We start from the raw sequence: 20,178 nt of genomic DNA, 5'->3' as shown, positions 1-20,178 counted from the left end.
TAACGTTATGACCATTTGGCTCAGTGATGAAATAATCTTATGTAATCAATCGATGCACCCGGGGGCATCGGGGCCCCGGGGCTCCAGGTCCATGTGGACCTAGACCTAAATACAACATAGGTTCATTGGTTGCAACCTCAATGTTCTTTCCTCGGAAGTTTTCTTGTTAGCATTGCCGAGGTTATATCGGAAGTCGCCTGGTAAAAAAATAGTGGGTGCCCTGGATCATCGGTATAGTGGGAATGGTATTGAGCCGCATCGCTCAGATCGCCGATCTACCAATGTTGAAGTTACTTCATCAAGCGGCTGTGGGTCCTCGATAAATTCGAGTTTTCCAATCAGCATTGTATTCTAGTATTAGTTAGCGCCCTTTTGGATTTGGCAAATCGATGAAACGGGTATGCTATAGGAGATATCCATCTTCGGAAATATGTGATCATCCCTGATTATCCATGAAAAAGTCGATTTTCACTAATTAACCCTCTTCTCTGCCATTCTCAGTGGGATATCTTCGAAAATGAGAAGGGAGACAAAATTATACTGCTACTCTTCGAACCCGAAACATTGGCCATGCCAAATTGAGGCTTCAACCCCAAGGAGCATGTACAAAATGAAGTTAGCAGGGCATTACAACTTTAGATCACACCTGTCACACTCTTTGCGCCTTCCTTGCATCTTCTTGACTCTGCAATGACATTGCTGAATCCCCTTCTATGATTGTCGGGGCCGGGGATGTAGTTAGGCGTCACATTGGTTGGGCTGCCATATTGTGGGCTGGCAGGATTATTCATCGTGTGCTTGGTGGGCATGATGTTCATCCCCCGATGATGAAGAGAGTAACGGACTCTGTACGAAACATTTCAACAAGTGATGCAGGAAGACAACAGTAACAGAAACGAGTTACCCGTCCTACACCACAAATAAGTGTATTATGTTGTGTGTAGAAATATAAATAGAGCCGGAGTGGAGCTGAAGTGGAACAGTCAAAAAAGACAAGGCAAGGGTCTTATCAATCGGGTACTTATCAGTGGATGCGGTGAGGGATTAGCCCATTTATCGTTGCTTTGCTGTGTGCTAGTCGTATGTTCCATGTCCTGTGTATTGTGATTGTCCAAAGTACAGATAGCATGGGCATTTTATTTTAGGGTATCAAATTAGAAATCAATTTTCAATGGTCAATGAGTCTTATGTATCTATATAAATCGGATACTGCAGCTTGAACACGCGTTGCCCCAGTGCCTTGTACTTCATTACAGGGCTTTACAGTAATGTAAAGTATTTATGGTATTGGAGGGATCAATTGCTGCTGATCATCGGTTCGGGTATGGTAAGGTGCCAAGTTGACAGGAGGCTGGGCATCATCTTCACACATGCTTGGCATTCTCGCTCGCTTCTGCCCTATTTCTCACTTCTGTTCTCACCCCCTTGGTAATTTGATCTATCGTACTTATGCAGTCCTCAGGCATTTCACGGACTCAGTTCCCCTATCCCGAACATTTGGACCATCAAACATCCCCCGAACGACACTCGGGGTCTGGCAGTGCCGACACATCCATGACTTCCCAGCAGTCCGGCCGCAGTTCCTCCGCCTCGTCTCGATCCCAGTCCAGCAAGAGTCAGGTAAGTCTCCAGCTGCCTGTATATCACCTAAAATTCGGTGGCTAATGAACCGGTCTTTTCCCCCACCGCACAGCCTGATAAGCAAATATCCCAAATTGAAAAGAGCGTCACGCACCTCTTGGTTGCGACAAAACAACTCCTCGAAACCTTAACGCAATGGTCTCGGAAGCAAGCATCGGAGAACGATGTGTCGGATGTATACGTTCGATTGGGCTATGAATTTAACTTGGCTTGCCGGGCTTTCAGTGCCATCGGAGTCGATACTTCAGACCTCGGTCCCGTACCAGACCTGCTTCGCACCATACTTGAGGACACTCTCAGTCAAGACGCATCTTCCCAAAGCCTCGATAGATACCTCCCCCGAATTCGAGATATAATTATCAACTTGTTAAAAGGGCTGAAGAAGAAGCAAGCTCGCTTGAGGTCCCGGCACCAGCGCGAAGATAGCCGGCTCGCAACGGGACGGCAAGCCAGTGCAGGAAGCATTGCTAATGGGCAGGCAATCGGTCAGCTGTATGATGATGCTGCAGCGTCCACCATGTCGTCGACAGCCCAGTCCCCAAGAAAATCAAACCAACGGTTCGGCAGCGGCGGATCGCTGGAGGACCAACCAGCCATTTCTCGAACCTCCTCGGCACCTTCGAAATCCGAATCACGCACGTCAAACTACGCCGAAAGAGAATTATCACGGCGGGAGGCCCAGCAAATGCTGTCTCAACCCGGCCCCTTCGATAATGATGCAACCCCTCGAGCCAACGCATCCAACACCACTGTGCCTTCAACATATATTACACCCGCCGGGTTCTCTGCACCCCCACCTCCACCTCCGCCCAAGGAGGATGACGCATTGGGGGCTTTGCAACGAAGTGGAGAGCTTGAGCGACGTGCCTCGCGTCGATTCTCTGCCTATCAAATTCAGAAACATCTGGGCACATCTACCAACGGTGTCCCTGTCCTGCCTACTCAGAACTCTCCCATTCCCAATCGCGGTCGTGATGTCCGCGAATCTTTGAATGCAGTTCGTCTGCGGGGCTCCTTTGCCCATACAAAGCACCGATCCAACAAGAGCTTGCAGGAAGCCTCCAAAGGTGCGCAAGCTCCCCCACCAGCAAATATCCCAGATGTCGTGGAAGAAGAGCGCACTCCTCCTCCTGTTGCAACTCCAATAGAGCCACGAGTAATCGATCCTGCACCATCCAAGGCGCCCAGCGAAGCTGATGCTCATAACGAGAAAGACCATGCCGTGGAATCTGCCATCGTTCCTCCGCCGATCATCCCCGTACCCCAAGAGAAGCCAACCCTCGAAGACGCTTTTGAGCCCGCAAAATCAACACCCCTTACCCCGAAGGCGGGCTCCTTTAGACCGTCCACCGAGATCGCAACACCACTATCAGCTATTCAATTTTCCACTGAGCAACCCTCACCGAGCAAAGAGCTCACGCTGTTCCTACAATATAAAAGCAAAATAAAGAAGTACATGCTCCCAGAGGGAATTGCGGAGCTCACTATTGGGCGCCTGCAGCTTGCTTTTATTGAAAAGTTTGCCTGGAACACCCATGACAATGGCGTTGATTTACCGGAAATTTATATACAAGACCCAATTTCAGGCATCCGTCATGAACTAGAAGATCTTACCGACGTCAAAGATCGGTCCGTGTTGGTGCTTAACGTTGACAATCTCGATGAGGTCAAGAAACATTTCGATGACAGCCTTGGAAGCGTGCGTCTCTTAGTCGAAGGCGTCAAAGAGACGCTTTCTGGCCAAGGAAATATCATCCAGCGGGTTTCGGATCGCCAGCTCGAAGCTGCCAAAGAAATTGCTCGCTTGGCTGCTGCCCCTACAACCCTCTCCGGTCCAGCTGCCTCTGAAGGGAGTTCCAAGACATTGATAGCCGGCAGCGGAAGTCAAATTGCCGAGCTTCAGAGCTTACGTCGTGACTTGGCTGTCCTGCGTCAGACCTATTCCAACTTTACTGCTGACATCACCGGTTCAATGAGCGCAGTCCGTGCCAAGGCAAGCAAAGTCAAGACTGCCGCTGCTGATGTTGCCACTCCGTCCTTTGAAGGTGATGCTGGCCGTGCTCGCGTCAACACTGGCAAGAAGGAACTTGCAGGTGAATCGGAGCGGCTGGTCGCTCGCGTCGATGACCTCCAAGATCTGGTTGAAGATCTTCGGAAGGATGTAGTGGCCCGTGGTGTTCGTCCTCTCCCAAGACAGTTGGAGGTTGTTGGCCGTGACATTAGCATAGTCATGAAAGAAATTAAGAAGATGCAGGACTTCCTGGCTCGCGAGAAGCCTATCTGGACCAAGATCTGGGAGAAGGAGCTACAGCTGGTTTGCGAAGAACGAGACCAGCTTACCATGCAGGAGGATCTCGCTGCCGACTTGCAAGACGATCTCGAGAAGGCAACACAAACCTTCGCCCTGGTGGAGCAAGCTACAAAGGAGCAGGTCTCAACAAATACAACCGGTGGTACCGTTGTCCGCGCCCCATCAAGGACCCTTGAAATTGACCCCACCGTTGATCCCATGAAAGCTAAGGATGGTGTCCTTGGCGAGGTCCGTGCTTTGCAACCCAACCACGAAAGCCGACTAGAGGCCATTGAAAGAGCCGAGAAAGCCCGGAAGAAGGAGCTTGAGACTCGGCGGATCGGCCTTTTCCAGAAGGAACTCGGAGCATTTGTCGACGAAGGCAAATTGAAGAAGAGCGGTGGTTTCGAAGAGACTGAGCGCCTTCGTACTGCGAAGGACGAACGCATCCGCAAAGAAGTCTGGGATAGACAGCAGGCCCGCAATGCCGAGATGGAGAAGGCGGAGGCGGAAGCCGCTGCGGCGCAGGCAGCGGAGCAAAATAATGAGGGCGGGAGTGATGATGATCAGCTAGTAGACGAGAAGGAAGCGAATCCAGAGGATGCGGAGAAGGCAGAAGAGCCCAAATCGCCATCTTCTGAAATAGGGAAGGAACCCCCAGAAGCAGAGGATAAGGAAGACAACGCCACTGCTGAACAACCCTCTCCTTGATTCTATGTCGATCCAAAGACGTTCATCCATCCTCCAACCTATCCTCAGTCTAGTCATATCCAACCCTACGAAGTTTTATGTCGAACCTCTCATTGCCAGACGCACGTGAAATTGGATCCACACAAATTTTCTCTTTGTTTATTGCACCTGACATCGCACTGGGGCCTTAATTCTATTCATCTCAACTTGTTGATACCTTTTGGCGTGTTTCCTGCGCGAGAGCCTCTCATGTGATTTGCTGACGATACCCTGCCATACTCCATGGTGTACTACTAGGATTTGGCCTTTGATTTTGCGAATGGCATGAGCAACTTTTAAATCAGCGTTAGAATTCCTTGGTTTGGTGTGGCAGTTGCATGTAGTCTCTTCATATCGTATTTCAAACACTAACACAGATAGGGAAAAAAAACCCCTCCCAATGCTATACAACATAAATATACTGTAAAGAATCCCACGGAGTGTCACTACAGCTCTATATAACTTGACCTGTCAGTCCTGCAAGCTAATGCGTAGTAGCGGTGTGCGGTGTGCGCCTCCTGCATCCTACAGTCACCAGCCACCTTTCCATGCATATTTGCAGCCTTTTAGAAAACTCAATGCGCCCTTGAATTATTTCTGGATCGATAAGTACCTTTTATCTAAAATTCATCAAATTCGACTTTGGGTTGGATGGTACGAGGGGCTAAACATATATTTGCACTGTTGCACCCAACTCGAAATTTCTTTCCCAACCAACTTTTCCACAGCTCTTGTTGGTGAAACAAACATCTGAGACAACTATTCAGCTACTAGTTAGTACCCCAACCCGACCATTTCCACTGGCCGCAGTCTAAACGAACTCGAATTCCTTTCTGTTCGCGATGCTCAGCGGCAGCATGCAGCTCCTCCACGCCCTCACTATTTTTTTTTCACTACCTCAGTTTGCGACATTGGTCTCAGCAGAGAGCACAAACCCCTCTGCGGATTTTGAATCCAAAGAGGCTGATACTCCATCACTTCCAGCAAAACTCATCCTACAGCGCAATGCCGCGATATCATCCCAGCTCGCAGCAGGGCCAGCCTTCGGGGTGAAGAAAATGAGCGACGACGAAGGCGAGAAATTCTTCCTCCACTACTGGAGTTTCGGAGATGACTTTTCGTCAAGTAATATCTCCGAGCGACACCTTTCCGATGAAGACGGATTTTCCCCCGCGCGCTTTGTGGCCCAATCATACCCATTTGGACCATCGTATTCCTTGGGCACAGATGGGGATAGTGAATTGTTTCCCCAGAACTACAATGATAGCGCAAACAATCTGTTTGAGAAACGAGACTTCAAGTGCCCGACTGGGACAACATCGTGCACATCCATCGGTCGATCTGATCGCTGCTGTGGGTCCGGGGAGACGTGCGAGATCGTCGCTGATACGGGGCATGGCGATGTAGGCTGCTGTCCTAGTTGGACAACGTGCTCGGGGATGATTGGGTCGTGCAATAATGGGTATACGGCTTGCTCGCAGGCTTTAGGGGGTGGATGTTGTATTCCGGGGTATGATTGTGTTGAAGGGGGATGTGAGTGGACTGTCTTTTTTTTAATCTCTTCCTCATTCCAATATGGGTTGGGCTCTGGGAGTAAAACCGTTGAAACTAATTGTTTGACTAGGTGCATACATTAGTGTGGTTACGGTGACTGTTCATTCGACCGTGGTGTTGTCTACTGTGACCTACTCGACCAAACCGCAGGATAGCACTTCCACCTCCACTCCCTGCTCTTCTCCGACGACTTCTTCCCATCGCAGCATATCCACAACAGACGAAAGTCTGGCACCGCCAGCACGGCCTACGAGCCTTTCAACAGAAACCAGTATCACCAGCGGCAATGACGTGTGCCCGACTGGTTTCTACGCCTGCTCCGCCGTCTACCAGGGTGGTTGCTGTCGTACCGGCCGAGACTGCCACACGACCTCATGCCCGACCACATCTTCGACGACCATGATATCAAACGGCGTAACGATTGTAGCGCCCGTCGCGACAACGACGCACCGTTCTGGAGGAAACCAGTGCGCTCGGGGCTGGTTTCACTGTGCTGACACCGTGGGCGGAGGATGCTGTCCCATGGGATTTGCCTGTGGTGCTAGCTGTACTGCACGGAACATCGCGTTTGGGACGACTGTTGCCAAGGAACAAGCGACCGCGGCTAGCGGAGATGGTGTGATGTATCGGGTTAGCGAAAAGATGTTGGGGATGATGCTGGGAATTAGTGTGGGAATTTTGATGTAAGGAGAAAAAAAAGCATGAATAAACTATCATGACAATACAGATGAATATAAATGGATGACAACAAACCTGCAAACAGCTTGGAATGGGAATTTTATAGAAGCTCTCCCCACGGGGGTTTAGTAATCAGGCTAAAACGTTCACGGGTATCCGTGGAACAGGCTGCTGCACTCGGACCTGATCACCGAATCTCGCCGACACCGGCAACCTCCGCTCTTCTTACTTCTTCTTTCTCCCAACCCTCGTTCTTTCTAGGTCTTGTTAGTTAGTATGTGACTTGATCGCAAAACGTTTCTTTTCGATCCTTTTGCGACCATAAATTAATCTAATTATGACCCCATACTGACATCCCACATCTCAAGCCGCCATCATGTCCGAAACTCCCCAGAAGCCTCTCCCCTTCGTCTACCAGTTCGCCGCCGGTGCGGTGGCTGGTGTTTCAGAGGTATGTGTCTTTAATCTGCTCTGGAGAGTGATTCCAACTTGATTCGTTGTGTTGGAATCACTCACGAGGTGCTCTATTGACTAACATGTCTATCCCCGCACGAGCAGATCCTGATCATGTACGGCTCTCCACTTCCCTTATTTGATCGCATAACCACTCCCATTGGAGAAATTCTCGGCAAAGCGTAAAATTTTGATTTAATTGACGATGAGTGACTCACAGGTACCCTCTGGACGTGCTCAAGACTCGAATGTAAGCAAGCCGCCGGTCGCAAGAAACACCGACCTCACATGACACGGGCTAACAATATTCTCTTGCAGTCAGCTTCAGACCGGGCCCGCTGTTCCTGGTGTCGATCACTACAATGGAATGTTTGACTGCTTCCGCAAGATTGTTAAGAACGAGGGGTATGACATTACCCCAGCGAAGCAAAGACGGCTCTCTCTCTCTCTCTCTCTCTCTAACATGTGAAAACGTTTACAGTGCTTCCCGTTTATATCGCGGTATCTCCGCGCCGATCCTGATGGAGGCACCTAAGCGTGCTACTAAGTTCGCCGCCAACGACAGTTGGGGCGCTTTCTACCGCAACCTTTTCGGTGTCGACAAGCAGACCCAAGGCCTGGCTACTCTGACCGGAGCCACGGCCGGAGCAACTGAAGCTTTCGTAGTGGTTCCTTTCGAGCTGGTCAAGATCCGTCTGCAGGATAAGGCCCAGGCACACAAGTACAACGGCATGTTCGACGTTGTGAAGAAGATCGTGGCCGCAGAAGGCCCTCTGGCAATGTACAACGGCCTTGAGTCGACAATGTGGCGCCACATTCTGTGGAACGCAGGTTACTTCGGCTGTATCTTCCAAGTCCGCGCTCAGCTGCCTGCCGTCGAGCCCGGCAATAAGAACCAGCAGACCCGCAACGACTTGATCGCTGGTAGCATTGGTGGTATCACTGGTACTATCCTCAACACTCCCATGGACGTCGTCAAGTCCCGTATCCAAAATACTGCCAAGGTTCCCGGTCAGGTCGCCAAGTACAACTGGGCCTGGCCTGCTCTTGGCACCGTTATGAAGGAAGAGGGCTTCGCTGCCTTGTATAAGGGCTTCACACCCAAGGTGCTGCGTCTCGGCCCTGGCGGTGGTATTTTGCTTGTTGTCTACACCGGTGTCATGGATTTCTTCCGCAAAATGCGTGATGAGAAGTAAATGGTTCGCGCCTGTTGTGGTTGAACTTTTTGATACGAAGTGTTTCTCTTGAGAAGCATCCAGGTGAACGGGTATTCACATCTGACCCTGACCCCTTTGCCCCGATACCCTCTTCCACCATCTTTTCTGCCTTGGATTCAGAGTTGAAAGAACATGTGGAGGAAGTTGTGATTTTGATTTCTTGTCTTTCCACACTACCCTCTTGTCATCATACAATAGAGAATGCCACCAGATGGACATAAAAACAAAAGAAAACGATGAACTCATGTGTTTCGTCAATTCTATCAAAATACCAATCTTCATGCATATCTATCTGCCCAAATTGAAGACAACAAGCATAAGAAAACACCTAACCAGGCAATGCATCAAAGAACACCCCCGACATACCCGTGACAACCTCACGCAATTCCCTCCGAAGAAGGCCCCAAATCTTCCTTCCCGGATCGATCAACCTGAACCCTCTCCTCAGGCTCCCACATAGCCTCCCTCATAAACTTGCCCCTCTCCCGAATCTGGGGACCCTTGAAAACCAAAATAACAGGCACAATGGACAACGCAACCCCGATAAACCCGAGCAATGTCCCCGCCCATCCGAACCCAAGATCCCCAAATAACTGCGACGAAGCAAGCGGCAAAAACGCACCAAAAGCATTTCTGCCAAGCGAGGCAGCTGACAAAGCCGACGCCGCATACCGTTCATAAGCATCAGTCAGATAATTAACAACAGCCATGTAAATCGAGTAAATTCCAATCCCTGCAGCCATGATACCAATAGTCGGCACGATCCAATGAATATCAGGCTGACTAGCCCATCCATACCAGAACAGACCGGCAGCAAAGAGCAGACTACCCAGGATAGACGTATACAGTCTTGCCTCGGGGATGGGTTTACCGGGTTTCTCCTTATTGCGCCGCTCGGAGCGGAGATAGAACCAGTCTTGTAGTGGGTTGATAGCTGTTCCGATGATCGCGCCCACAGAGATGGCGAGCTGCACGAGGCCTGTTCCCAGCGTGCCCCAGCCGTAGTTTGTGGAGTAGGTTTGAACGACGCTGGGGAAGAAGAGGTAGAGGATGCCCCAGGCGAAACTGATCCACAACGTGAAGAAGATCACCACTGGCTTGGTGAGGAGCATCTTTGTCGGGCGTTGGAATGAGATTTTCAGCAGACGGAGTTTGCTTGGTGCATCGATTTCCGAGGCAGCGTACACCGGGCGGTTGGTTTCCTTGCGGATCTTGCGTGCACGCTTCTTACGGATCACGTCTGGGCGGGTTTCGTTGAGGATGAGCCAGAATACCGGGATCAAAGCTGCGTTATAGATGATTTGGATGTAGAAGATCCTGAAGAGGCGGTTAGTATGATTGGTTTCTCCTTGGACGGTTGGAAATTTGTGATCTTTGCGGAGGAAAAGGCTTGCAACCTACCAACGCCACGGCTCTGATTTCTGAATCTGCACAATGGCTGATCCAATAAACGGACTAAGTGCAATACCGACAACACTCGTGAATCCGAATATAGACATCGGCAGACTGCGAGCATGGTCACCGAGCCACACATCGGAGATACTTCCACCGACGATATTGATCGAAACGGAAGAAGCACCGCCACCGAAGAACCTTGTCACAACTAGTGTTGCGAAGTTCTGTGCAAAGGCGGATGGAAAGAGCGAGATGACCAAGATCACATATGCCACGAAGTATCCAGGCATGCGGCCGGAGGCTTCGGTCAGAGGGACGAAGATAAGTGGTCAGAAGGCAGCACCCATGTTCCAGGAAGTGGTGGCCCAGTATAGGTTTGGGAAGGGAGAGTTCTGGACGTTGAATTCTTTCTCCATCCAGTCGTTGCCAGAGCCGTATGTTCCTGCAGGCAGACCGGTCAGGATGGATCTGAGGTGTTGTTAGTTGGATGGTTTTGAGGTTGTGTATAGCGTTATGGGATGTTATCTCTCACATGAAGCATACGGTGATCATTAGCAGCCATTTATATTTGAGGCTCCAATTGAAGGGATTCTCAGGGTCATCGGGCCCATCCCAGGTGTGAATTTCGATATCTTTGTACGCGGGCATTTCTTCCCTAGCATCTTGGATCAGCATTCTCCGGATTCTGTGAATGTGTTAGTAGTCTTGCTTAGTTCTCCATTGCATGAGAGAAATCCAGAGTATGGAGCTTGGGAACACAAACTTGGCAATCAAACCTGACTTCTTCCATTCTTTTGCAGCAACGGGCTTCTCAGCCGGTGAGGGCGTTTCGATGACAGGCTGTTCAACCTGATAGACCGAATTACCACGGATCTCATCTTGATCCGCCATGATGAGAAACCTACTACAGCTTCCCTGCGCTCAACGGGTTAAAAAATCGAACCTGTCTAGAGAAAAATGGGTGAAATAGCACAAATATAACGAACCACAGTTGGAACAGATCGGCGATGGAAGTCCTTACATAATTATTATACAACATTGAACCTTGGTACCCCTTGCCCTGGTGGAAGCTATCAAGATCCGAACCGAGCAATCGGCATACCGAAAGCCAAAATCCGACATCAACGTCGGGTACCCGGTCAGAATGGAGAGAGTATTGGTTGGTGCCCACTTGCATCCACTTAGACTCAATACCCACTTAATGTGCTTTTTTGGACCTTTCTTTTTTCTTCTTGACGCCACTGACATATGGCTTCTGGTTCCTGGTCCTAGTTTAATGTCCTTTCTAAAACGAACAAGGTCTAGCCAGCCTCTGCCTTGTTTTGTGTGTCCGAAGTTCCACTGGTGTCTTCAAATTCTGCACCCTGGTGTCGTCATTGAGGGTGTTTTGTTTGCTCGGTTCAAGTCGGATGCTTATCATGCCGATTGAAGCCTATGCACTTGGGTTTTGTTTTTTGACCGCACAAGCATTCTGTGCCGGATGAGATTCGGTTTGACATTGTCCAATGCTTGTACCAACGGTGTTATACGAAATAGTACAGTGAAACTCCGGTTGAACTCTACTAGTTATTTTCAAGGCACTAAAAAAAATAACTCTCTTCAGACAGTGTTTTCAAATGGTGGAATTGGTCAGAGCTAAAGACTACTACCTCAAAAGCCAGATGCTATCCATACTTGGTATGATGCATAGCATGTGTCGCAGAAAGCCAGGAGGGCAAAAAGAATTGACCGACGCAGGGATCGAACCTGCAATCTCTTGATTCGTAGTCAAGCGCCTTGCCATTGGGCCAGCCGGCCGCTCTTATATTGATGGAATCAACAAGTGTGTCTTATGACCGAAAATACTAGTTTTTTAGGGCATGGCCCATCTTTTTCCTCATCCGGACTTTTGTTCATTGAAGAACATGGTGACTTTATGTAACGCCTTGATCTGACTATGGGTTAACAATTCTTTCAGCTGCCATCCTCTGCTTTAATAATCTAGGGTCAGCTTTGCCCTGCCCTAGGGTCAATTCTGGTATCCTTCCTCAAACTGCACTGGTAGTAGTTTGGGGCGCCTTTGCCCAACTCTGAACACGGGAGTGGGCGCTTAGGGATTCCTAAGAAGTTGATACTGAGGAATAGGGAGAAGAAACTATTGTAACAGGCGCATAGGGAGAGAGGTGCTAGATGTAGGCAATTTGGTTTCCTAAAGACAACAGAGCTCGCAATGGCACATTCGCTTGCTCGACATCATAACACGACGTTCTGAAACCATTAAAGTAGGACTTGCGCTCATTTGAACAGCAGAATTGGGAGGCATTACCTTGATGTGGTTTGGAAGCATAAACGGATGATCATTAATCAAAGATCGTGAGAGTAAAAGAAAAGAAAGAGGAGCAGAAAGAGCGGGCGATAGAGAGGTAGGAGGGTGGGGTAGGATAGGATTGTGAAGAGAGAAAAGAGGATAAATGGAATGTGGTCAAGAGAGCATCATCCACCTAGAGGTTCTCTGTCTTCTTCTAGCTAGAATTGCATTCAATGACCATGTGGTTGGATGAAAAATTAGGAATGTGTTCCGCGGGTCCGCCAATAGCTATGGAGCCCAAATGCTAAGCCATGACTTTATCAAAGGGCTCACACAAGAACTGGAGTTCGATCTGGGTGCAGACAGAGCAAATGGTTAGACTTTCAGCAACTGAATAAAGCTGATGCCTCTCCATAGATGTGCACGCACCAACTGATTTAGGATCCTCAGCCTACACTGTCTCATGGGGGGGTACGGTGAGATGGTGGTCGAGAGGGTTGGGGAGAGGAAGAAGAGAAGAGGAGGAATGGGGGTGAGGACCATTTTATACCCCGCGTACCTTCCTAAATTAGACAGTTCCCGCACCTTCCTCTTGAACACACTTCGTTGTCATGGTCCTATGATAAGAACAAACAAGTATCCCTACCATTGGGACTTGTAGGCAGATCCAAGATTATCTTATAGGAAGTTACCGTAGTTGCAGAAGTTATACAACCCTGAAAAGAGAGAGCAGCGAAAAGGGGATGTAGGATTAGAATGAGTTATGAGACAACTACAACATTAAAAGAGCAGAAATCACTCGACGACACGCTCCACTTCCTGATTAATAAATAGTCCAAAGACGCTATGATATAGACAAGTCCATGTCTAGGTGTAAAACGTCCTCTCTAAGCCGACGCCTCAGGAAACGTGCTTTGCAATCTTGAAGATGATAAAGCAGGAAAAAACATGGCACCATCTAGCCAGAGTCTCAACATCATACGGAGGAAGAAATACCCGAAGCCAGGGAGTAATCTCTGGAGGTGCAATGGATCGGATATAAGAACCCCAGAATTCAAGTTCAACAGTGCTGATCTGCCGCAAATTTCACTACACTCGATTTACGTCGCATTGGATCATAGATTTCCATATCTCTCTTTTGATTTCTGTCATACAGATGTTCAGTGGTTCACTATTTCCCTAGGTGTCGAAGCTCAAACTGTGCCCGGTGCAACTGCTTGATGTTACTATTGTAGTTTTCCACCAGGGAGGCGTACGACATCCGAGCACCTTCAATCTCTTGCTTTAGATTCTCGTTCTCCTTCAGCTGTTTCGCGTTGGCCCGGCGAAGGGCCATATTCTCCGCATGGAGAAGCTGGAGGCTTGTCTTGCCTGTCTTAGGATCGATAGCAGTTGCCTTTCGTAAACAACGTTGATAGTAGTTTCGTTCCTTAGCCAAGCTCTGGATACGAGACCTTGCATTTTCAAGCTCGCGAGAGGATGGGGTGGCTGGAACAGGAGGGGAAATTGTTGCCACGGGGGCAAATGGTGAAACGTGCTGGGCATAGCCCTTGTGGCTTGTCAACGCTCGCGGAAGCCGCACGGTGTGAGGAATGGCACTGGCCTGTTAAACACGGTCAGTAAATCTTCCTGATATAGATTGAGTCAATTTCTAGTTGGCACTCACAATTACATTCGTTGGGGCGTTCGACGGTGCCACTGTAGCTGCAGTATGTTGAGGAGGGGAGGGAGTCGACGGAGTGGTGCTAGGAGTCCCAAGGGCATCGACAGATGAGGAGCGAGGAGACTCAAATAAAGAGTTGGGCGATTCCATATCCTGGGCGGGTTGTCCAACTGTCTCTTCCTCAACGGGCCGAGAAGCAGAGGGTGGCACGATAGCATTGGCGAAATTGGCCTGGGCGATGAGATTCTCCCACTTGCGAACCTTGTCAGCGTCAGTGTCCTCCGGGGTATATGCGATCCCAATCGAAGGGTCGTAGGTCGTTCGCCTGTATGGTGCATGGATAGGGAGATTGTTGGATACTGCCTGGGCAGAGTGGTTGACAGGTGTAGTTGAGCTGGGCTGGCCAAAATCGGACTGGTTGAGCCCATCGAGAATAACACCGGCATAGCACTCATCAAAGCTACCCAAGAGCTCGGGTATTTCATAGCTGTTGAAGTCATTGGAAGCATTGAAAGTTCCCTCCGCATCGAGGTTGGCAAGGCCATTGAAAAAGGCCTGGGAGTCGAAATTTAGCTGATCAAGCCCAGAAGAAGGTTGGTTGCAGTTGATTCGATCCATGATGATCGAGAAGGGGTATTAGTGTTGGAAATTATTTAAAATGGTTGAGGAGAGAAGAAGATGTTGCGGAAGGGAAGAAGAGATGGAAGGAGTGTCGAGTGGTGACGGCAATAACCGTCAAGGAAGGAGTTAGGGCTCATACACTGGGACAAAAGAGCAAAAAATAACAAAGGAAATGACATAGCTATTGTCCTAAACTGATCAATAGATATCAATACGGGTCAATAGAGACGACAAACTCACGATGCAGTTCAACTGCAATGACATGTTTTTTTTCTGCCGTCCAACCAATTATTTTGCCAGAGGTTAAACTTTCTGCTGGCCAATCACATATCAGTCCCTCGCCTTCGGACCCACCACTAAATGTACCGCCTCATCTAGTCAGAGACTCGAGATTAACCAAGTTTGACAGCACGAGGAATTCATCAGGAAAGTCTTTCCAAAATATGTGAAACCAAAAAGAAACCAACATATGAGACCTATCACCTTCTCTAGGAAGTCGTGAATGGATCTCGTTAGACAGAAAACAACTCCTAACTATTGTTCTGCTTCCCATCTTGACCGCCTCCCCTTTAGGTGCTACTGTCTTATCTTCCCACCGCCCTCATCTTGTCGACTTATCGTCACACATCGACACCGCTCTGCTCACGTGGACCAAGAATCACGTGCTGGTCATGGCAGAAAATGGGACTCCATCCGACGTTCGGGCTGGGCCGTCTCGCCTTGACAGCTCCTCCAACGCCTCAAGGGACTCTAGTGGTACCCAAAACGAGGAAATCTCAAATATCGGTTATTTCTCCCACTACACTCCACTGGCCTCAGCCCTGGCGAATATGAGCGTCATTCTATGCACCGGTACGTGGAACACCGCAAGGAGCTCCCCGCATTTTTCCAGGCATTGAGCTAATTACCTTGGTTGCATATTTTAGCGGGGTACGACCATACCATTCGGTAAGTTGAGGCTCAACTAGCCACATGCAGCGTTTATCCAGCACTCGCAGAGCGACAATTTGCATGAAGACTCTTGCTTACTATTTATCTGCTAGCTTCTGGGAAGCGCTCTCGGGTATCTGTTCACGTACAATTCAGCATCCAGACTCGCAAGTCAATCGTCTTTGCATCACTCCGGACAAGAGGTTTCTGGCTGCCGCGGGCCATAACAATGTCAAGCTCTTTGACATAAAGTCAACCAATCCCAATCCCGTGATTACCTTTGAAGGTCACACGAACAACATCACCGGTGTGGCATTCCACTGCGAAGGGAAATGGATGGTCACCAGCTCTGAGGACGGAACTGTTAAGGTCTGGGATACTCGTACTGGTAGTCTGCAGCGGAACTACGTCCACCGGGCTGCAGTCAATGATGTGGTAATCCATCCCAACCAGGGAGAGCTCATCAGTGGTGACCACGCCGGCATGGTCCGCGTCTGGGACTTGGGTGAGAGCGTTTGTACTCATCAATTGATTCCGGAGGAGGACACTGCGGTTCTCAGTGTAAGCGTTGCCAGTGATGGATCGTTGCTTTGCGCTGGAAATAAGAAGGTGCGTGATCTTACAAACAAGGAGCATTGTATGGTCCTTTACTAAAGTTTTGACAGGGCAATGTCTACTTGTGGCGCATGGTCCAAACCGATGAAACTACCCGCATCATCCCAGTCTGTACCTTCCAAGCTCACAAGGACTACCTCACTCGTGTCCTACTTTCTCCTGACGTCAAACACCTTGCAACCTGCTCTGCGGATCATACTGCCAAGGTTTGGAATCTCGACACCGAATTTCCCCCTGCCAAATTGGCATTGAAGCAATGGAAGGAGAAAGAGGCATTGAACCCTCCGGTTGAAACACCGGCCGAAGCTCCGGTAGCCTCTGTCGAGGTTCCCGCCCAGTCTCGGGATCTGCTCCGCATTTTTGACGCACCCATTCAAGACCGTGATCTCCTCCGTATTACTGACAACCCTCCTCGCCAAGAGACACCACAACAGACATTCACCTCATCCCCCGACGGGCCTCCTATGGATCCAGTCAACCACACACTGTTCCTGGAAACCACCCTGGCCAATCACCAGCGCTGGGTCTGGGACTGCGCCTTCTCTGCAGACAGTGCATACCTTGTCACTGTTTCGAGCGATCACTATGCTCGCCTATGGGAACTCGGCACTGGAAATATCATCCGCCAGTACAGCGGCCATCATAGAGGTGCCGTTTGTGTTGCTTTGAACGACTATTCAGAGCCTCGCTAAGGGCAGAATGCAATATTGAGGCGCCTCGGCTAGCCGGCGTTGTACTTTCATGAGTTAATGGGTCTCTATTGGCGTTGATCGTATTCTAGGTAATCTACACATGGCATGGCGCGATTCAAGGGTGTTTTCGGTGTTTTCGACGTTTTCTCCATTTTTGTGGCGTGTTTTGGGTTGGTCAATGAAGACCTTTTTCGTCGGATTATTCTACAAATTTCTAGCTCGTTCCATTTCCATCCTACAGAGGAAACTGCATAGTGCCGAGGTACCACTAACAATATCACATGTTTATTCCAAGTTTTCTTTCTCTGCACTACATACTCCTGCCAGGGTAGCTTGTCTAACGCAGGCAAGTCTCCATAAAGTAAAAGAAAACAAAACACCACGCTCAGACCAAATTCAACTCAAATCACACGAAAAAGAACAGATCTGAACATACCCAGGGAACTAAAACAAATGTTCAAGTACATGAAAAAAGAAATGTGAAGCCTGTGAGACAAACGCGACAAGCAGTCCGAGGGGTACCTCACAGACAAAGCCACCACTACCGCTGATGGAATCTTATGCCATCCATGGATATGTTCATCATAGAACAAGCCAGCCAACAGCTAGCCCCGTCCTTATACGACGGAAAACCACGTCACACAAACAACAACATCCATCCCCCGCTCCTCAGCACCAGTGTACTTGAAAGTCCACATACCGTCGCGGTTGACATCCCAGAACGCCCCAGAGGCGGAATGCATACCACGCTTGCCGGCATTGCTGAGTGCGCCATCCGCGGCGACGGAGGGGTCAATCACGCCCTGCTGCACGATTGTGCTGTTCACGGTAAAGCGATAGGGAGGGGGCTTGGAGGCTTCAGTGGGTGCGGTGGCGGTGATCAGGGCCTTGAGGATAGTGTTCTGTACCCCGGGGGGAGGGTGGTTATTAGTATCGGCGTTGCCCCTAGCAATCGGGTGGTGGTGGTTGATTGGGCGGTGATGCTTACAATAATCTGGGAGTTCCAGTCCCCGACATTGTCGTGCTCATAGTTCTGGCTGGTCTGGAGGGCATTCTCGCAGGCCTGAGGTGAGATGTTAGCGCGGGGTTAATTCCACGGGGTATCCTTGGAAGCGGGCGTACCTCCGTAGTGATCTTCTTGAGATCCTCGATGAGGATGGGCTGGATAGCTGTTAGGACCGATTTTGACAATGCACGACTCGTACGGAGTATTTTCATGGCATCATTGCGCATCGATGTAGCGCAGCCGGAATGTTACTTGCGGTCAACGTACCGATGAAGAAGCGCCTTCGGCAGACATTGTGTGTAATCTGAATTTGGTGGGTTTAGCGGGGGGGTCAAAAGTGCTATATAGAGCATTTATTAGTATACAAGCAAATTCAATCAAAGTTTAACGCGTGTAGAGTCCATTGGGCTGACATCATGTCCCATTTACCACGGGGTATGCGCAACCCCGGAGCAATGCGGGGAGAAGGGGCACAATTGATGGCGAGTTTGGGCGCGGAGAACCTTTTCTAAATAAGAGAATTTTATTCACATACCTTTTGTTGGATTTGGATAGCAGATAGGATTAGGATTGTGGGATGCTTGTCGGACTCCCCCTGCAATCTACGTGGATTGTTTGGATGTTTGGCAATCATTGGGACGCTTGGCTTAAAGGGGTTTGGCGCGAGCTTGATTCTGCCGTAGCGGTGTGACAGGCAAAAGTGCAGAAAGCAAAATGTAGACTGAAAACCTAGGCTAACCATGTGAGACTGCGTTTCTACTGGACACTTTAGACAAGACAGAAGGGAGAGACGTCTGGAAGGATTTGAACATGGGCTAGGCCTGAGGTAGTAGCTAAGATATGGCAGTAATGGGGTGGCCTAAATGGTCTCCTATCGCTTTCTGAAGAAGATTCACAGCCCATCTTGTCTCTTAGTTATTACTAGAGTCAATTCTTCCTTCCCCTCCAGGTTCATAGAAACCTAGTTGTCAAATTTGCTGCTGATTTAGAGTCATCGTAGTAACACCTGGCGGGTATCCCAACATTAAAATGTTTGCTTGTAGTGCAGAGGTAGAAGACAAGATTGCAACCGTAGGATGTTTTCTCTTGAGTCCATCGTCAAAGGAGCCAAAGACAAAAAGCAAAGCTTCAAACACTAGATGTTCATGAAACTATCCATCAAGTTTAACAAGCAAGATCTTTTGGACGTAAAGTTTCGTGAAAGTCAAATTCCTCGGCCTTTGTCGCGTTGCGACGAGTTGTCCAAGTTCCACACACTCAAATGAAAGGCAGTTCCCCCCCCTAAGATCATATAAGCCAATATCAACCCTTTTATTGACCCACCCAAGGGGTTTGTACCTCGTCCAATTGTAATATGAGCTTCTATTATTGTCATGTGCTTCATAGAGCGGGAATTTCCACATTTTTTCGTGGCCACCGAATTTCCTCACCTATCGGATGGTGTATCTTATATGATCAAGATGCTCTTCACAAGTTAAGGTTTACCACCAACGACCTTGAACAGATTGTGCATCTCTTATGCGGGGAAAATTTTTGGTTGCCAGTTCAATTGAGTATCTACGAAGAGCTCTAACCATACCCTGCATATGGAATTCCTACCCGAGCGTGTCTTTTGCATCATTTGAAAGAATTGGAAAATAAGGATCACAGATCTCAAGCCCTGGGGCTTCCCATATGCGTCTTTCCAATACATGGTAAACACGGTCGGGCCTTGATTCATCTATGACTGTGTTGAATTTCCACGCAACTTGAAACCTTCCAACACCGGCACAATGTGCTGACCCACGCAGTTCTGCTGCCATGACATAATCTAAAACACACTTGAAGTGGACGGCTATTCGTTCACTAAGAACAAAATCACCGACAGTGTCGATCCTTCGCCTGAGAGGAGCTTTCGGGTCAGGTGTCTTTTGGGGAGCTCTTCTGCAACTAGAAGTTTGGAATGGCCCGACTGGTATATTAGGAACTCGAGAGCATTCCTGTTAGCTTAGCTATCCCGATATGAACCTTACCGGGCTATGAATGTCAGATAGATAATGTGAATTGAACATCAATTCCTCGATCGAAAGAGTTTGCTTCGGTTAGACTGTCTAGCCTCGTGTAAGGGGATTTATCACCTTCGACAATAGGGAATGATTGCTGCACGAGCTCGTCTCTAGTTGCGGCATCCAATTCCGCCAATGTTACACGCGGCCACATCTGATCGCCGACATTTGAGGAACTTTACTCTTTCGGCGAGGGCCAATTCCTCACCAGCGTCCTTGTCTATTTTCATTGAATGAGTCCGATCTCAGCTATGTTGGAGACATAATGGCTCAAGGGCTCAAAGAAGAACAACTCTGCCACATGGCTCGTCCACGGCGGGTCACTCCCAGCTAATGATGTCATCCCGAAGCTGTTCCAAGGT

General features: G+C 49.1%; 7 protein-coding genes and 1 non-coding gene across 8 annotated transcripts; 3 read left to right on the top strand and 5 right to left on the bottom strand.

The window, feature by feature from the left end:
- Window positions 1–1,449: 1,449 nt before the first annotated feature.
- On the top strand, window positions 1,450–4,642 carry Pdw03_1459 (Actin-interacting protein (Bud6/Aip3), putative; the record flags this gene model as incomplete). The annotated part of the gene is made up of 2 exons (XM_014679563.1): window positions 1,450–1,620; window positions 1,694–4,642. The coding sequence occupies 2 exons, from the start codon at window positions 1,450–1,452 to the stop codon at window positions 4,640–4,642; spliced, it is 3,120 nt and encodes a 1,039-aa protein (XP_014535049.1).
- An 860-nt stretch (window positions 4,643–5,502) lies between these two features.
- On the top strand, window positions 5,503–8,541 carry Pdw03_1458 (Mitochondrial substrate/solute carrier; the record flags this gene model as incomplete). The annotated part of the gene is made up of 8 exons (XM_066099907.1): window positions 5,503–6,193; window positions 6,285–6,844; window positions 7,154–7,166; window positions 7,261–7,343; window positions 7,451–7,461; window positions 7,566–7,595; window positions 7,664–7,750; window positions 7,827–8,541. 8 exons carry the CDS (start codon window positions 5,503–5,505, stop codon window positions 8,539–8,541), a joined length of 2,190 nt encoding a protein of 729 aa, XP_065957634.1.
- A 398-nt stretch (window positions 8,542–8,939) lies between these two features.
- Window positions 8,940–10,247, bottom strand: Pdw03_1457 (MFS multidrug transporter, putative; the record flags this gene model as incomplete). The annotated part of the gene is made up of 2 exons (XM_014679566.1): window positions 8,940–9,879; window positions 9,964–10,247. The coding sequence occupies 2 exons, from the start codon at window positions 10,245–10,247 to the stop codon at window positions 8,940–8,942; spliced, it is 1,224 nt and encodes a 407-aa protein (XP_014535052.1).
- A 39-nt stretch (window positions 10,248–10,286) lies between these two features.
- Pdw03_1456 (Major facilitator superfamily domain, general substrate transporter) lies at window positions 10,287–10,848 on the bottom strand (the record flags this gene model as incomplete). Its single annotated transcript, XM_014679567.1, has 3 exons — window positions 10,287–10,425; window positions 10,490–10,642; window positions 10,721–10,848. 3 exons carry the CDS (start codon window positions 10,846–10,848, stop codon window positions 10,287–10,289), a joined length of 420 nt encoding a protein of 139 aa, XP_014535053.1.
- Window positions 10,849–11,682: 834 nt separating this feature from the next.
- Window positions 11,683–11,754, bottom strand: Pdw03_tRNA156. Its single transcript has one exon. It is a non-coding gene; the product is annotated as a tRNA-Arg (tRNA).
- Window positions 11,755–13,415: 1,661 nt separating this feature from the next.
- On the bottom strand, window positions 13,416–14,525 carry Pdw03_1455 (uncharacterized protein; the record flags this gene model as incomplete). Its single annotated transcript, XM_014679568.1, has 2 exons — window positions 13,416–13,847; window positions 13,911–14,525. The coding sequence occupies 2 exons, from the start codon at window positions 14,523–14,525 to the stop codon at window positions 13,416–13,418; spliced, it is 1,047 nt and encodes a 348-aa protein (XP_014535054.1).
- A 674-nt stretch (window positions 14,526–15,199) lies between these two features.
- On the top strand, window positions 15,200–16,765 carry Pdw03_1454 (WD40/YVTN repeat-like-containing domain; the record flags this gene model as incomplete). The annotated part of the gene is made up of 4 exons (XM_014679569.1): window positions 15,200–15,380; window positions 15,455–15,476; window positions 15,572–16,067; window positions 16,124–16,765. 4 exons carry the CDS (start codon window positions 15,200–15,202, stop codon window positions 16,763–16,765), a joined length of 1,341 nt encoding a protein of 446 aa, XP_014535055.1.
- Window positions 16,766–17,382: 617 nt separating this feature from the next.
- Pdw03_1453 (Dynein light chain (Tctex1), putative) lies at window positions 17,383–18,065 on the bottom strand (the record flags this gene model as incomplete). The annotated part of the gene is made up of 4 exons (XM_014679570.1): window positions 17,383–17,667; window positions 17,754–17,828; window positions 17,888–17,926; window positions 18,039–18,065. 4 exons carry the CDS (start codon window positions 18,063–18,065, stop codon window positions 17,383–17,385), a joined length of 426 nt encoding a protein of 141 aa, XP_014535056.1.
- Between the last annotated feature and the right edge of the window lie 2,113 nt (window positions 18,066–20,178).

This window comes from Penicillium digitatum, chromosome 5, assembly GCF_016767815.1.
Source record: "Penicillium digitatum chromosome 5, complete sequence".
NCBI lineage: Eukaryota > Fungi > Ascomycota > Eurotiomycetes > Eurotiales > Aspergillaceae > Penicillium > Penicillium digitatum.
This window is presented reverse-complemented; position numbering and strand designations above follow the sequence as displayed.